Source organism: Abramis brama, assembly GCF_963993115.1.
Source record: "Abramis brama genome assembly, chromosome: 11".
Lineage (NCBI taxonomy): Eukaryota > Metazoa > Chordata > Actinopteri > Cypriniformes > Leuciscidae > Abramis > Abramis brama.
In genome coordinates, this window is record NC_139973.1 from 8597513 (window position 1) to 8616575 (window position 19063).

The window sequence follows — 19063 nt, forward strand, 5'->3', positions numbered from 1 at the left end:
GCTGTTGGGCATAAGAAATTCTGCAGAAATTTGCTGCTATATTTGACTTTCAAAGCCTTTTGTGAACTGTAGCAGTGATTTAGGGCATTTAAGCTAACCTAAATACTATCACATGTCGGAGGGCCATTTTTGCATACTATTCTGTAACTGTCCTGGTTCAACAGTGAAGTGGCACAATAGCAATTTCAGTAATAAAAACAGTAAAAGACATTTGAAATGCTGCTTATTCAACAACAGTTCGATGTCTTACTTGATTTGATTAAGTACTTTTCAAAAGTTCAGAAATATTTTTTTAATTTTTTTTTTAAAGAAATACATACATCAATTAATACTTTTATTCAGCAAGGATGCATTAAATTGATCAAAAGTGACTAATACATTCATAATTATGTTTCAAATAAATGCTGTTCTTTTGAGCTTTCTATTCAACAAATAATCCTAAACAAATGTATCACAGTTTCCACAAAAATATTAAAGGAACTGTATGTAGGATTGTGGCCAAAACTGGTACTGCAATCACTTTAAAAATACTATAGAGCGGTGTATCCCCTCCCCCTCCCCCCTGACTCGAGGTTGCCAGATAAGCTGAATTCAGCAGAAACGTAGGCTGCTTCAATGAGCTTCCGACGAGACGTACACAGTAAGTTTTTTTCTGTTGATTATGTTTATGCTTCATGAGAGATATTTTGATAAGTAATTATGTATTTAAAATTTTTACTAATTGTCATTTGTTAAATATAATCGTAAAGATTTATGCTCGTATGTGACAGTATCGTAAAGATGTATGCTCGTATGTGACAGTATAATCGTAAAGATGTAACGTTATGCTCGTATGTGACAGACAGAACGGTAGCTGTAAGTCTAACTTGTAACGTTATGTATCTGTCATTAATGTAAGTACAAGCACAAGCCTATGTCACTATGTGTAACCAATATCAAAGATACAGCTATTCATTTAGCTGATGCTATAAGTGAAAGTGACCAGCTGTATTTTTTACTTACCCTGCAGCACACTTCCATTAACACGCTAAAATATGTGATGTGAAATACAGGTCAACTTGCAGCATGTGTAACTTAGTCCACGATATACGTGAAGAACGAATGTCGAATCATTTTTTCTGAGGTAAAGTTAGGCTTCTGTCTCAATTACGTTTCAAATTGCCATAATGGGCGTGCTAATGTTGTTTTCCTCAGCGTCTAAAAGCATAATGACAGAGAAACGGGCTCCTATGCATTGCTAATGTTAGCATACGTCCATGTGAGCTAACGTTACGTTACTTTGCACGAACATGCATAACTTTGTTCGACTGTCATGAATATATGAAATGTCCATTGACATCAAGTACAAGTTAGCCAAGCATAAGTTAGATAAATCTTAACTTTACCTGTCCTGGAGAAAATTAGCAACGTTGGCGTCTGTGTTCAAATTCTTCTCCGTTTTCAGCCGTCTCCATCTTTCAAAAGCATCTCCTATACAAATTCTGGTTTTATTTCGGACTTTGTCACGACGAATTTCTGAATTATAACGAGGTCTTTTTGATTTAGTAACGTTAGACATTTTTAACCGACTAGAGTAGGTTAGAGCAAAGCTGGCAACCCGGATCCCGAAACACTACTGACTTCGTGATTGGTAGATAGGTGGAGGGAGGCGCGTCAGGCCAAAACACAAAATGACAACATCAACATCAGTTGAGGGCTGCAAGTCCACTTTTTAAATGACAATATCCTAGCCATACTACTGTTGTCAGTGATATAAGTATTTGAAATGAACATGATTTCTTAATGTCTAGTGACACATCAGGGCCATTTTATGATTAATTGAAATAGATTTCTTACATACAGCTCCTTTAAGCAGCACAACTGTTTTCAACATTGTTTGTAATAATAAATGTTATCTTGAGCAGCAAATCAGCATAATAGAATTATTTTTAAAGGATCATCTGACACTGAAGACTCGCGTAATGATGCTGAAAATTCAAAGGAATAAATTACATTTTAATGTATTGAACTAAAACAGATATTTTAATTAACAAAATGTAGCCTTGGTGAAAATAAAAGACTTTCAAAACCATAAAAAATCTTACCAACCCCAAACTTTTGAACAGCAGTGTATGTACAAAGTATTGTGGGGGTTTTTTTAACCATATTTATTACCATATCGCTTTTTTTTTTAGGTGAGTTAATTCCTTTAAATGTTCCATATAGTCTCTATTTGAGGTTATGAAACTTGCATGCATAACAATAAAAAAAAAAATAATAAAAAAAAAAAGACAATTGAGAAAGAAAGTGGTCTTTAAACTAAGTGCTAATAAAGCCCTGTTGTCATGTGGGTCATTTGGTGTGTTGACCTCAATTTGTTTTAATATCACTATAGTTTTGTGTTCCACTTTAAGCCTGTTCCAGAGGAGTTGCAGAACGGAGAGGGCTTTGGTTATATCATTGCTTTCCGGCCAGTGGGCATGGTGACTTGGACCCGCGCTGTGATCTCGGCACCCAGCGCCACCCGCTACGTTTTCCGCAATGACACCATTCCACCATTCTCGCCATTCAATGTCAAAGTGGGAGCGTTCAACAACCGCGGAGAAGGACCTTTCAGCACTATTGCAACAGTGTTCTCCGCAGAAGAAGGTAGAGCTGGATTGATGTACATCAACACTCACAACACATGTGTATATAATAACTTTCTTAACCTTATTATTTTACAGATTTGAAGTGATAACTGGTAATTACTTATCAGTCATAAATATATAATTAAATGACCAAATAACAATGTGATGGCCATTATTATAAAGGGTCCTATAATGCCCTTTTCACAAGGTGTAAAATAAGTCTCTGATGTCCCCAAAGTGTGTATGTGAAGTTTTAGCTCAAAATGCTCCACAGATATTTTTTTATAGCATGTTAAAAATTTTACTTTTTGGGAGTGAGCAAAAACATGTTGTTTTTTTGTGTGTCCCTTTAAATGTAAATGAGCTGCTGCTCCCGGCACAGAGGGCGGAGCTTTAAGAGCTTGGGTGTTAGCAGCTCCGATTACCTCACACAGACACACACTGAAAATTTCAAAAACTTTTAGCCTTCTATGTTCAAACCGGAGTCAGACAAAGATGGAGAGACTCGAGAAAAAGTGACAACATGTAGAATGCAACAGGACATTTCTGAATGATTAGTTGATGAATTTATGTAGCGGATGTGGAGTTAACTATTTTCTAGTCATTGATTAGCATAATATGATATGATAATCTATAAATCCTGTTGATTTCACTAACCCATAAAGCTCATTGTAGTCCCTACCAGCTGTTTGTTGTAGTCCTTAAAAAGTGATTTCTGTAAAAGAAAATATCTCCCTTTGCTTTGAACTTTCAACTTTGCAGATGTTGCAAACAGCAATATTACACACTTACTAAAGTTAAAAAGTGAAATCATAATCAACCACCCCTTTAAGGTAAAATCATATATTGAAACATTTACAAAATGCAGTAAGTTAAGAGAGGAAGTGTGGTACATTAATAGTAATATTTACTATAGAAAATAATAGCAAAATAGTACAATTAGCCCAAATCTCTAGTCCTACATATAAGCCTCATATTCTAATCCCTGATGTTAGCTTCTTTCAAAACTGGCTTAATCAACAGGAAATATTAATATAGGCCAGTCAACGATACATTGTGTGGGCCTATGGAGCTAAAATATTAAGAACGCATTCTGACTCAGCAATAGTCCCTTCACATTCTCAAACACTCTCGGTTCCCTCCCTTCACGCATACAGGTGTGACCTTGAATGAGAATAATGGAATAAGTTGATTGAGACAGCTTTCGTCCCTCCTCCCTCGTTCAAGCTGCGAATGACAACCTCATATTAGTTATTGCTGCTATAGGTTACAACAAATCCTGCTAGACACTTACAGGCCTATTCATGTGCTAGAGTGTTAATTGAATTTTCCCAGCAGATTGTCTCCTTCTCTGTCAGTCACAGTTCCCATTAAAATGAAGTAGGGCCTCTCTCAGGTGAGACCGGGGCTTCATTCTCTGACTTAATCCAATTTTACCTCGTTGGCTTTGGAAAGCTTTTTGAATGAGAGCCTCAACATTTCTCTGTTCCTTCGCAGTGCCGAGCGTACCGCCAGAGAGGGTGTCAGCAAAAAGTCTGTCGGCGGCCGACATCGAAGTTACCTGGGAGCCGATTCCGGTCACCCCTGAAAGGGTTCTTGGATATGAGGTTTGATTCAATTGTCTTGCCGTTCACTGTATCGTTAAATGTCATGTTTTTCCTGTAATAATGCAATCCCGGATCGCAAGCAATTATTAAAAGTGCTTCTCACCTCTCCCATGCCACCTCAAACATCGAGAATGCCAGTGTTTAGACAGTGCTTTGTTAAATGTCTGCGTCTCTCAGAAGCTGGATGAAAGCTCTCCGCTGGCCTTTCAAGAAAGCAAAGAGAGCCTTGCTTTCTCACAAGCCACTCTTTCCATCTTTGTCACCCCTGCCCTGAGGCACAAAACAGCCACGTTGCCATGGTAGCTGCCATATTGTCTGGAAAGAATAGAACTTTCATGTCACTGGATTCTAGATGAGGGGGAAAAAAGAAAACTTTCTAGATTTTATTTTTGTCTCGTCTTTGGTTAGCAAGGACTGAAAGACCAAATCAAAGCAGCATGGATCAAGGAACTGCGCTGCATGCCGTATATACCATTTATTTGTGCTCATGGTCCTTTGAAGCACCTGCAATATTTGAAATGGAAAATAAACCATCACTACATTTCCTCTTTCACAAAACCCAAATGTGAGCTCCAAAATTCTGAGACCACTAATGCAAATGCATCTATTTTGCATTTTTCTAATTTAATGCTTCTTTTCAATTCATGACTTCATTCTTTTCAGTCACACCCACGGGAAGCTGAATTTTAATTAAATTTGGAATAATTGAAATAAGAATTTACTTTGCAAACTTTGATTTACTTTGAATTGCAAATCATAGTAATTCAACACATGTAATGCATTCTGGGAAAGTGTTCGTCTTCCCTGATCTACAAAAGTTTATGAAATATGATAAAATACTCCACCGTTCCAAAGTTTGAGTTCAGTTTTTTAAAAGAAATTAATACAAAAAATTTAAGCTAGGGTGCACTGAATTGATCAAAAGTGACAGTCAAGACTTTTGATTTGTTACAAAACAATATATAATGCTGTTCTTTTAAACGGTTTTCACAAAAAGATTAAGTGATTTCAACATTGATAATAATTAGAAATATTTCTTAAGCACCAAATCATCATATCAGAATCATACAGAATACATACATAATATAATACCTATTCTGAAGGATCATGTGACACTGAAGACTGGAGTAATGATGCTGAAAATTCAGCTCCGTCAAGAAATATATTACATTTTTAAATAGAAAACAGTTATTTTAAATTGTAATAATATTTAACAATATCACTTTTTTCTGTATTCTTAATCAAATAAATTGGAGAGACACTTCTTTCTAAAATATTTTAAAATATTACTGACTCCCAACTTTTGAACCGTAGAGTAAACAAAAATGTCTATACTGTAGGTAGCATTTCAAAAGTCTGTCTGTCTAACAATCCGTTATCTAAAAAATACAGCCACATGACTTTCTTTGAATTTGTTGATTGCTTTGAAATTTTGAATTAAAATTCTGCAACCTGTTTGCTGTCTCAGTTAAAATGTAGGAACTGTCAACCCTGCTGTATGGACAACATTTCTAAAAGTAGAAAAGAAATAATTTAGAAATATTCCTCCCTTGGCTGGATCTCATTATTATCTAACCAAATACTTAATACCTCAATATTGATATTACTTAGGACTCAGGGTTAATAATTGATTATTTCATTTCCGCTATCTAATTGTTTTTCACCTAGCACACACAGCTAAAAGTTAATTGAAATTTCATATCCTTAAGGGAATCTCCATACAATTTTACAAAAATATCATATATCCAGACAGCCAGAGATATGTTCTCAAGCTTGTAAGCTGTGGAAAAAGCACAAATGATAAGCTGAATGAAGTGAATGGTGAAGTCAAATATCGTGAAATCTCGTAAAACCATATCATGTTGAAAGACTCATCAGAAATCTCATGCCAAGTGTAATGCAATTTGTGCATATCATGTCTCACCTTCTTTGGCAGCAGATTAAAAAAATTTGGCATTTACTTTGCATATTATCCTGATATTTAACACTGTAAACCCAGTTAACATATTTCAGTTCATAAGTTTTGAGTTAAATGAACATGCCAAAAACTCTTATCTGCGTAGTAGCACTTTGTGAAAAATCTGCAATGTTTAGGTTCACATTGGGTTGCAAGAGTGAGTAATTGTATTGGCAGAGAGCTATTTACATGTAAAAACATAGTCAAGGATATATAAAATGCCCTTGTTGTGTGTCCTGGCGAACAGGTGGTGTACTGGGAAGATGACACCAAGCCGGATACAGTGGGTAAAGTGCGGATCACTGGAAACTACACAGCAGTGAATGTCAGCGGCCTGCAGGGGAACACTCAGTATTATTTAGCGGTGTGTGCCTTCAATACTGCAGGAACTGGCCCCCAGTCTGTACCTGTCAATGTTACCACCAAAAAACCACGTGAGTCCATTTTTAGACATTTATTCAATGAATGGGTTTTGACTTGGAAGATATTGGTAAAATATTCTTTGTTGGATGTAAGAAGAAGGTTCAATGGAAGCCTGTTTCGATATGAGAATAAAAAGAATAGTCACACTTCAGTTCAGGGTGCAATTCTCACTATTAACTAACTATTATCTACAACTTTTACCTCAATAATATCCTAATAACTGCTTATTAATAGTTAGTAAGGTAGTTGTTAAGTTTAGGTAGTGGGTAGGATTAAGTGATGTAGAATCTGGTCATGCAGAATAAGGCATTAATATGTACTTTATTAGTACTAATAAAAGAGCCAATGTCATAGTAGCATGCATGCTAATAAGCAGCTAGTTAATAGTGAGAATTTGACCCTAAACTAAAGTGTTACCAAAATTATAAATAATCTTCGACTTTATATCTCACAGGTGTGAATGTATTTCTTTTTTAAAGGGGTGCTATTATGCCTTATGCCTAAATTATTTTTTTTTACACTTTCTCTAGTGTGTAATGTTGCTGTTTGAGTGTGAAAAAGGTCTGCAAAGTTACAGAGTTCACTCCAAAGGGAGTAATTCTCTATATCAGTGCGCAATGATTCTGAACTCCCTGAAACGCCTCGATTGTAGTCTTGTGTTTTCTTCCAGAAACATATGTCACACTATTCTTTATATAATTATAAAGTATATAAGTAAATATATAAATAATTCCCACCAAAGGCATACAGTAAGGGGCGTGACATTTCCGAAACGCGCTCGAAGTGGTTGACTAATCACAACACACTGGTCCAGCCAACCAATCAGAGTACATTGCGCTTTTCTGAAAGAGGGGCTTCATAGATACAGGAACTAAATGGAGTGTTACTGACTGAAGGCGAAGAGAGGTGCAGCAACAATATAAAAATGTGAAAAATAATGTGTTTTTTGAACATTCAAGCATGAAAACTTATTCTAGTAGACCCCAAAAACAAAATCAAGACTTTGAAAAGGAGAATAATTGGTCCCCTTTTTTAATCTTCTCTCAATTAACTTTTTTGTTTATTTACTCTGCTGCAGGAATAAACTCACATAACATTCAGCAGAGTTTTTTTAAGGATCATCAAATCTTTTAAAGTTGTCAAAGACATTTTTGCTTGAGGCACCGAGTAGTAGATAAACTAGCAGAATTGTGCTGCGAGTTATGTCTGTGAAATATTCATAACTTATAACTTTTGGACAGATCTACATATTGCTTGTAAATTTATTTTGTGTTGTTGTTGAAACCGTTCACAGAAACCACTGAGACATGACTTGAAGGTGTGTTTTTTCCCTACTGAAGGAGTTTTCAACCATCTATTTTTGTAGTAGTCAAATTAAGTCAAGTCATGTTTATTTATAAATCATTTAAAAACAGCAGAAATTGACCCAAAGGGCAGAACAGGAGATATATATATCAGACAGCATCAAACTGTATAGGTTTAAAACAAAATAAATTCTATCTAATTAGTATGGTATGAATCACAGTTTCCAAGTCCATCTATGAGAGAAACTGTTTTAGCAATGGATTTGGGCTGAAATAACTATCCCTGCTGACGGTACTAATGTGCTTGTCAAACATTTTTGTGTCATTGAATGCAATAACACAACTGATTGCACATTGTGAACCTTTTCTTTCTTCTTCTGTCCATATCTTTCACACACACGCAAACCTCAGCGCCTGGACAGCCCCCTCAGAATGTAGAGTGGAATCTGATTGACTCTCAGCTTTTGCTTCAGTGGGATCCCGTCATTGCTCTCGAAACTGAATCTGAGGTCACCGGATACATAGTGAGTGACATTATCTCTTTGAACCTCTCTCTTTGGAAAAAATACATTAGGATGTTTTATGAGAGTTTTACTGGAGGTAATTCATTGTTTTCCCTTTAGCATGCAGGCATATCCATTGCTACATTGTGAGCCAAATAATGATGGCAGGAACTACAATGCATTATTGCGTCTGATACTATTGATATACATAATAAGGGTTGTCGAGTGCAGTAATTTAGCTACAAAGATATGGCAGTTATATGCCCGAAACCCATTCATTTGTGTGTTTTCATAGATAAGGGCATAGCATATGCTATTTCATGTCTCGTTCCACCTCTCTCTTAATTACACATGCATGCAATTAACAGCTCTCACATTACTAATTTCCCCACAAGGGAAAACAGTCATGAAGCTCAGGGGGAAAGTACTAGCCATTAGCATCAGTAAACATTATCTAGAATAACAGGGCATCACCTATATATTTAACTCCTTTCATGACAAACATCACTGCTATTGCTTATACTTAGGAATAGAGATTTTAATGAACCACTTTCTCTAAATCTTAAACTGCTACAGACACGAATGATGCCTCAAATCATGCAGCTTTTTGAGAAGAGGTATGTTATTATTTTTCAAAGCGATCTGACTTGGGTTAGTTCAAAAAATAGGCTTGTATTGAAGGAGGAACGTGATTCATTTCAGTTTTTATTAGAGCTGTCAATTTAATGCATTAATTCAGTGTAATTAATAAAAAAATAAAATAATAATAAGCACTTTTACAAGTCCGGTATATCTATTATAATGCCACAATAATGTCTTAAAATTATATACATTTGGGGGCTTTTCTCAGCAAATACAGTGAGGAAAATAAGTATTTGAACACCCTGCTATTTTGCAAGTTCTCCCACTTGGAAATCATGGAGGGGTCTGAAATTGTCATCGTAGGTGCATGTCCACTGTGAGAGACTTAATCTAAAAAAAAAAATCCAGAAATCACAATATATGATTTTTTAACTATTTATTTGTATGATACAGCTGCAAATAAGTATTTGAACACCTGTCTATCAGCTAGAATTCTGACCCTCAAAGACCTGTTAGTCTGCCTTTAAAATGTCCACCTCCACTCCATTTATTATCCTAAATTAGATGCACCTGTTTGAGGTCGTTAGCTGCATAAAGACACCTGTCCACCCCATACAATCAGTAAGAATCCAACTACTAACATGGCCAAGACCAAAGAGCTGTCCAAAGACACTAGAGACAAAATTGTACACCTCCACAAGGCTGGAAATGGCTACGGGGAAATTGCCAAGCAGCTTGGTGAAAAAAGGTCCACTGTTGGAGCAATCATTAGAAAATGGAAGAAGCTAAACATGACTGTCAATCTCCCTCGGACTGGGGCTCCATGCAAGATCTCACCTCGTGGGGTCTCAATGATCCTAAGAAAGGTAAGAAATAAGCCCAGAACTACACGGGAGGAGCTGGTCAATGACCTGAAAAGAGCTGGGACCACCGTTTCCAAGGTTACTGTTGGTAATACACTAAGACGTCATGGTTTGAAATCATGCATGGCACGGAAGGTTCCCCTGCTTAAACCAGCACATGTCAAGGCCCGTCTTAAGTTTGCCAATGACCATTTGGATGATCCAGAGGAGTCATGGGAGAAAGTCATGTGGTCAGATGAGACCAAAATAGAACTTTTTGGTCATAATTCCACTAAACGAGTTTGGAGGAAGAAGAATGATGAGTACCATCCCAAGAACACCATCCCTACTGTGAAGCATGGGGGTGGTAGCATCATGCTTTGGGGGTGTTTTTCTGCACATGGGACAGGGCGACTGCACTGTATTAAGGAGAGGATGACCGGGGCCATGTATTGCGAGATTTTGGGGAACAACCTCCTTCCCTCAGTTAGAGCATTGAAGATGGGTTGAGGCTGGGTCTTCCAACATGACAATGACCCGAAGCACACAGCCAGGATAACCTAGGAGTGGCTCTGTAAGAAGCATATCAAGGTTCTGGCGTGGCCTAGCCAGTCTCCAGACCTAAACCCAATAGAGAATCTTTGGAGGGAGCTCAAACTCTGTGTTTCTCAGCGACAGCCCAGAAACCTGACTGATCTAGAGAAGATCTGTGTGGAGGAGTGGGCCAGAATCCCTCCTGCAGTGTGTGCAAACCTGGTGAAAAACTACAGGAAACGTTTGACCTCTGTAATTGCAAACAAAGGCTACTGTACAAAATATTAACATTGATTTTCTCAGGTGTTCAAATACTTATTTGCAGCTGTATCATACAAATAAATAGTTAAAAAATCATACATTGTGATTTCTGGATTTTTTTTTTAGATTATGTCTCTCACAGTGGACATGCACGATGACAATTTCAGACCCCTCCATGATTTCTAAGTGGGAGAACTTGCAAAATAGCAGGGTGTTCAAATACTTATTTTCCTCACTGTATGTTTGCAATAGCAATAGATTACGAATTGCAATAGATCTAATTGATGAACTTATAACGTAATTAATAAAAAAAGAAATAACGATTAACAGCCCTAGTTTTAGTTCTTTTGAATGAAACTTTGATTGATTGGGGTGCCATCATCCGCAGGTGCTGTACAGAAGACACCGGAATAACGGCATGTACTCTGTCATCACCAACAAAACCTCGGTGGAGTTGACCCTCAGTCCAAATGACAACTACGTCATTCAGATCAAGACCCTCAGTGAAGGGGGCTTGGGGGAAGGAAGCGAGCCTATCCACATCCACCAACTCAGTAAGTCTCTCATTTCCTGTTGCCGTCTTTTATTTCATCTTCCGCTGGCATTGATAAGCTCTTAATGGGGATTCAGTCGGTCTGCACGCCTAAATATTTTGCTCTGTTCGCTTCAGTCTTTCAGCGAGTCATAGAATCCGACCTTTTAAGAAATGCACACTCCTCTGCTATCTATCTCTGTCACTGCGAAGCCCGAGTGGCATATAAATGAGTGAGAATCACCCCCAATTCCTTCATTCCCTCAAATAGGCGGCAATCAAAACATGCTCTACTTCCCTCCCCCTTCTTACAGAGATCTGCTTACAGATTCAACCCGAGCATTATCATCACAGGATACTTTCCTCAATAATGGCCCTTTCCAAGAACAGGGTACGAATTGGTATGATGAGCATTAGAGGCACAAATCTCGTTCTTTTTTATTTTATTATTGTTGTGGTTAGAACCATTAGATATGCTAGATAAACTATCATCTATCTATAAAGTATCATGTTCCATTTCATTCGTCAAGCTCTACCATTCTATCCAGCTATATATATATATATATATATATATATATATATATACATTTCCAATTATTTAAAATAATGTAAAGAATTCCTGCAGCAAAATATATAGTTTTTCAAATAAAATACGTAAACAAAAATGTGCATTGTATAGTCCGTTTCATCGGGTCAATGTAAGTTAATAATAAATATAATGTATATGTGTGTTGTGTGCGTTTAGATATATTTTGAAAATATATGATTATATATATTTATAAATTCTAATATATTAATTGATATTGGCTTTGACTCCCTGAAACTGACAATTTTCTGACCATTTATTTGAAAAATAAAAAAAGTAATTTTTTAAGACTTTCAGAGTATATTTTGTTCTTGGAAATTGCCTAATAATTTAGGTTGTGGAGCTGACCTTATATACAATTGCTCTTTGATTCAGGAAAGAGCTGTCTGCGAATTGAAACTACAAAGCTCTGTCTGTCTTTCTCTCCTTTGGGAGGTTAAATAGTGTTTCTTAATGGTTGTGTTTGCATTTGCTTACAGGCATGGGTGCACGTGGATCCAGAGCGGGAAGGCTGTGCACACTTTCTCTCTCTCCGCTCCTCGTCTGCGCTCTGTCGACGCTCAGTGCCTCCTGATGTTCACCTCCCATGAGCACCAGACCAGGCCTCACCAAGAAAAACATACTTTCTGCTCTTTGCTTATACAAAGCTTATGTTTCTCATTACAGTCTGACTTGATGGGATTCCCCAGCTCTGGCAACATGTTTGAAAGGGCCGGATACTGAAATGTCATGGGAATCTTGGGAAATTCATCTTTAGTAAACATGGCAAAGGCCTGCACAAGAGTAATTAGGGGTTTTGGGTTGGACTAGAACAAACTGCAAAAAAATATTTTCTTAATGAGAATTTTTTTGGTGTTTTTTTTTCCGGTAAAAATATCTAAACATCCTTAAAAAAAAAAAATATATTAACTTGAGTTAAAATTAACTCAAATTAAAGTAACTTAACCATAAAATAAGACTTCTTTACAGAGAATATAGCTCTTTTTTTTATATAGCTTTTATTATTTTCTTACCCCTCTGGCAATTTTTTATTTAATTTTTTTGCTATCATAATTTGTTGTGCTTAAAACAAGGAAAATCTATTTTTCAGTGGGGTGAGTATATATATATATATATATATATATATATATATATATATATATATATATATATATATATTATATTATATTATATTATATTATATTATAATAGGTAATTAGGTTATATAATAACTATATAACTAATATTATAATATACGTATTGTTTTACACAGCTAAAATTATCTTGTTTTCGGAGTGTTTAGATATTTTTATAATTGGAAAACAAGACAAACACATAGTTTAAGAAAATATTTTTTTTGCATATAATATGATATGTTTCTTTGGCACCAGGGGGGAAAAAAGCTTTTGTTTTTTGTATAATACGCTTCTTTATGCAGTGTGCCAATGTGTGCAACATCTTTTCCTCTGATCTTTGAGAACAATCAATGCCTTAAATTCATGTTCACACCAAAGTAGATATAGAAAATAGTTTTGCAGTTGAGGACAAGGGCTAAGAAACCAGTGTTGGTGGGAAGTTGCTCTAATATAATGCAGATTTTTGGATCTGTTTGTGGCTTCTTTTGTGCTGAACTAAGTTCTGGGTCTGGGTTAACAAAGCTGAGCATTGATTTGTCTAAATGGAAATCTTCCATTAGTTAAGAAATGAGCGTCGCTGTCCCGTCCTGATTACAGTGCCATCGACTCCAAAGGCTCCCTCAGTCTCTTTGATGGGTATTAGCATTTTGTTCGACACTTCATGACAGTTAAATTATTGATGCATTAAGCATTAGACACTCTGCACAATTAAGGCTTACTTTTCCAGTGAGAATTTGCTCCTTATACGTCATCCAGCTGAACCAGTTTCACACTTTAATTTCCTTTTGTTAGTCCCGCCACACTATATTGCTATTCACAATCCATTCATGCTTTTTGAAGTGCCCCTATTATACTATTTTAAGGTTCCTAATTTAGTTTGGAGGTCTCCTACAATAGGTTTACATGTACGGAGCCCCTAAATGGACCTTTGCAAAAATAAAAATATACAGATTTTTACGTGCTCACGAGATGCGTTTCTCATGCGCACGTGATAGTTTCTCATGTGCATGCGAAAGTTTCTTGTGAGCATGTGAAATTCTGTATATTTTTATTTTTGCAAAGGTCACTTTTGGGGCTCCGTATACATGCATCCAATATATATATTTAAAAAAAAATTATATTATTAAATTATAATTTTTACATAATATACATTAGCTTAGAAATCTAGATGCACCCTAGCGGCAGCAAATTTTATTTTGCAGCCAGGGTCGTCTAACAACTCTCCGTTGGCTTGCGAGCTGGAAAAACCAAACTCTTGTCAGGCCAATCACATCGTGTATGAAGTCAGTGGGCGGCCTTAACATAATGACGGCAGAATTCCCTGCTACTTGAAAACAAAGAAGACGGCTGCTGCTGCTGGCGAACAGCGGTCTTTCAGATCGGCTTTAGCCGCGACTCTGGAAGACTTGGAGTTAAGCTTTTCTTTGAGAAAAGAACAAAGAACGGCACTGAAGTCATTCTTAAAAAAGAAAGATGTGTTCGGAGTTTTGCCGACCGGATACGGCAAAAGTTTAATCTATCAACTAGCTCCGCTGGTGGGAAAATGCTCTAGTTGGTTGTAGCGCTATCCTATTGTGTGCAGAGGGAATTTGAAAGACAACTGTTTATCCCGCCCCTTGGATTGAGCCCTGCCAATGGTGTGTTCCCAGACCCAACATCTTGATGTGAGTCTGACTTGTCAGGCTAAATATACATTGCAGCATCACCCCTTTTATCACAGTTTCTGAAACGGTTCAATAAGGATTCGGTCTCTCGCTTCTTTCCGTGAGCTTACTATGCTCTGATTGGTCAGACGGCCTTGTCTGTTGTGATTGATCTACAGCTTACAGCGTGTGTCAGAAATGAAACAACAATTACCATATCTGAATTTCGGATCCAGAGGCTTTCTCAGCACTTGTGTACACAGTGATAGGAACTGTAATGATGGCGTCGGTTTTACCGTATAAATTGAAGCCTGAGTCGTCATTCTTTTTGAAGTGGATTTGCTTTCACAAAAAACTTTTCCAGGCCTCATCTACAAACTATAGTGTTTGAGGGCCGGTCAAAGTAGATGTTGTTCACAGGCAGCCAATGAAGACCGTAGGCTGGGATTATGCAAATGTATTACAAACCTACAGAGGTTTGTGCAGGAAGTGAGACTGGAATTACTGACGACTTGTTTCAGGCAGTTCAAGCACTCATACATGTCTACCTGTACTTGTCTCTGTGCATGTTAGTAAACTGGCATAAACTGCAAAACAAGTTGTCAAAAACTAAGTGGCAAGATGTGGAACACTGCTGGAAGTGGGACTCGTATCAAATTTGTATAGCTCTAATGGCCTTGCGGATGTGAAAAGATTTGAAAGCCTTGCAAACAAGTACAATGTGTGATAGCCCCCAGAGGTCCCTACCAAGGTGGTTCTCCTTCCTGATCCTGTATTACTGTGCAAATGTCACATTATGATATTGCATTACCAAAATATGGAGATCATATCTCATGTTGATGCCCATATAATGCGCCTTGAATTCAGAATTTCTCACTTGTACCTTCAATGAGACAAGAGGCCGGGACGCTTCGGGGGTGACCTTTTAATGCTGAGGTTCGCTGCCAAGGAATAGTGCCTTCACTGGACAATATGTTCCTGGCTCTGTTGTGGCAGTATCAGGCTGTAGAGTCCATAATTTGCACTTGTTCTTCTCAAAGTCATAAGAAAGCACAAGGTAGTGAACCACGGTGACACAGCCTTTCTGTCCAAGACTCCAGAACAGGTGCAGAACAGCCCATGAAGACATGTTTAAAAAGTTAGTGAGGGAGATTAAAAAAGAGAGGCTGCAGAGTCCAAATCAGGACAGCCTATCTGTTCTCCTTCAAGCTTTCATAAAGGTCTGGGCACCTTGATTAGGCTGCAGTGGCCCAGTCAATGGGATATTGATTTTTCTGCTCTGTCACAGTGCAGACTCTTGATTGACTGATGTCGGTGTTTCTGTCAGCCATCTTGTGTGGAGTTTGTGCTTTTGAGTGTCTGAGATGTCCTTGCCCTCTTCTCCCATTCAGTTTTCGGATGGACTTGAATTTGGCAAAAAGATACTGAGAACAAAGAAGTGTTTCTTGAAGAAGAATTAGATACATATAACAAGTCAGTGCGAGGGAAAAATAAGTACATTTCAGGATTTGCAGACATACACTACCATTCAAAAGTTTGGGGTTGGTGAGATTTTTGAACGTTTTTGAAAGAAGGCTTGTATGCTCACCAAGGCTGCATTTATTTGACCAGACAAGACAGTAAAAACAGTAATATTGTGAAATGTTATTACAATTTAAAAGAACTGTTTATTATTGTAGATTTATTCCTGTGACAGCTGAATTTTCAGCATCATGACTCCAGTTTTCACTGTCACGATTCTTCAGAAATCATTGTAATATGCTGATTTGGTGTCCAAGATATACATGTCTTATCTATGTTGAAAACAGTAGTCCTGCTTAACATTTTTGTTGAAACCTTGATCATTTTTTTCTGGATTTTTGGATGAATTAGGAAGTTCAAAAGAACAGAATTTATTTGAAATAGCGATCTTTTGTAACATTGTAAATGTCTTGCTGTCACTTTTGATCAATGTAATTAATCCTTTCTGAATAGTATTTCTTTCAAAAGTAAACCTTACTGACACCAAAAGTTTGAATGGCAGTATGCATTTAAGCATCATTGAAGTCATTTAATCATTTCTTAATACACATACCTGGTTTCATTGTGACTTATTTCAAATAGGCTCCGCCCCTTAAACAACTTTCCATTTCGACTGATGTCACCAAGTTCTCTTATTCTTCCTTTAATATGAGATGGCTTTTGGTCTAAGTTATCCCTGATGGATAAATTACATAGAATTCTGCCCTATGTTACATTACAGAAGTAAAGTGGGTTGCAAACACTTTTCATTTTTAAGCCAGTATCATGAATATTTTTACATTTATTTTATGGTCAAGTATTCTTTATAGTTCTGTATTTGAGTTTATCTCTTTGGAATTACAGTTGTCTATTATTTCAGACATAGCATTCATTGTTCGTTCGTTTTTTTTGTTGTTGTTTTTTTCAGCATAGGAAAGTGAAAATAGATATTTGATATGTACTATAAGTATTTCATATTACAGTAATTTAAAAATAGTGCTGCTTATGACACCCTCTTTACAAATAACATGTTAGTTTTTCCATTTGCTGTTTTTTCTCCAACTAATGTGTCCCATCAACCCTCAGTTACAGTCTCTGCTTAATGATGCATACAGTATAAACACTGAAACAATAATTGTTGTTTAATAGCAATGATTTCTTTGATACTCTTAAAATTGTGAAGTCTAATTTGCCTAATTTTGTGTACGCTGTATAATCAGTGAGTTTCATTTTTTCACATTATGGTTTCCCTTTGGCAAAACTTTGATATAATATGAAAATCTGAGCTGTTAATGACAGATCTTATCGCTACAATCCAATTATGTTTCTAAGTAATCTAAAATGAAAAATGACGAGACCTTGGCCTGATGTAAATAGTGACTATATATTTTTAGAGTCGGCCAGCATTGATAACCTAACGTTTTCTACTGCACACGGCCCTAGGAATTTAATACTGATGTATTAGTGAATAATCTCTGTGAGATGACTTGCATATAACATGAAATTTTCACATTGAAAAGTAACTGTTTTGTCTTGTATACTAAAACTGTGCATGTGGATAAATGTTTGGTGCATATGTGTTGAATTTTATAATTCTGTTAAAAACTTAATAAAAATGTCAAAAGCCTGGCTCGCTGCTTGCCGCATCTCATTGGGAGGCTGTAAACGGCTAGAGTTACATTACAATAATTTGTCTAATACAAAGTTCTGTCTTGAAACTCTAGATGGCGCAGGCTGATAGGTCCTTACTCAATCTGCTTACAATCACGACATTCTCTATAGGGCACAGCTGATTGGTTCCTGCTATATCAGTAGCCCATGAGCTCGCTGCTCAACCTTTAAATACTTGGTCAGCATTTGCTTCCAGAAACCCTCCACCTTCCCCAGCTCCACCTGTATAGATCTGCTACAGGTAATTCATGTACACTATATTGTGCAGCAGCATGTCTTACTTGCTCACAGCAGCGTTCTGTGTATACATTGCAGTAGAAAGTCCCGTATTTGCTCTGCAGCAGCAATAACAGCAGCAGCAGCAGCGTATATTCTGCCAAGATCAAACATATTGACATTGTCCTCTTTTTAAAAAGAGGATATAATTTAATAAATTATATCCATTATTTTGCAATCAGAACAGTATTCATCTTGTATAAAAACAATGAGGATCTCAGGTGATGCCATTTGTTTTACACCAAATACAACCAATTAAACAGAAAACTAATAGACCTGAAACATACAGGCATCATTCGATTTAATATTCTGCAATTTTGAAAAAAACAAACAACAACAACAAAAATCTTTTCAATAATGCTAATAATAAATTATAAAGATAAGAAATATTTTTAAAAAAAAAATATTAATTTATATAATTACATTTTTTAATTTTAAATTATTTTGTATATTACTACAAAAAAGACTTAAAATGTTGAGCATGCATTAAAATAATAAAATTATTATTAATTGGGGAAAAGTACCACTACTTTTAAAACACTGTATTGTAAACAAATTTGATCAAGGGAAAATCCATTTAAGCGCTGATGTCATGTCTGTATTCACCATATTTCCTGTGCAGGGCAGAGAAATCAATGTCTAATTAGCTCATATGTAGCTTCTTAGATGTAATCTAATGCAAGATTGTTTAATTCAGAGCATCTTTCCTGGGCCAGCCTCAAACTGTACATGAATAATACACCGGCCTTTTTTAATCTGCAGGACTTAAACTGGATTAAGCTTTGCCATGGCTGCTTGTACAACAAAGTAGAACAAAGAGTCATGTGATCGCTTATATTCATTTTAAATGTCAAGAGTAGTTAAAGAGTTTAATAGCTCCTTTGAGAAGCGATATTATCCTGATAATAGTATAGCCTACTAATGGTAATTTAATTAGCTGGACTTGATAATCAATATTTGAAGCAGCTTGGAAGCTGATGTCTGGACTCTAACCTTCGCTGCAGATAAAGCTGAGTCACACCGACTTATTTTTGGCCAGTTATCACCGCTTTGTTTGATATGATGTATCACTCCCCAAACAAGCCTAATTTCAGATGAGTGTGGAAAGGGTTGGTCTG

At 36.5% G+C, this 19063-nt stretch overlaps 1 protein-coding gene across 1 annotated transcript in view; it reads left to right on the forward strand.

Moving 5' to 3' along the window:
- The window catches only part of cntn3b (contactin 3b), a 67675-nt gene extending 55046 nt beyond the window's left edge, over positions 1 to 12629 (forward strand). The window contains exons 18-23 of the mRNA XM_084129139.1: positions 2394 to 2628; positions 4107 to 4216; positions 6421 to 6607; positions 8312 to 8424; positions 11011 to 11176; positions 12220 to 12629. Coding sequence (XP_083985265.1) covers positions 2394 to 2628; positions 4107 to 4216; positions 6421 to 6607; positions 8312 to 8424; positions 11011 to 11176; positions 12220 to 12314 — 906 coding nt within the window. The 3' untranslated portion in view covers positions 12315 to 12629. The remainder of the gene's footprint in view (positions 1 to 2393; positions 2629 to 4106; positions 4217 to 6420; positions 6608 to 8311; positions 8425 to 11010; positions 11177 to 12219) is intronic.
- The last annotated feature ends 6434 nt before the right edge of the window (positions 12630 to 19063 follow it).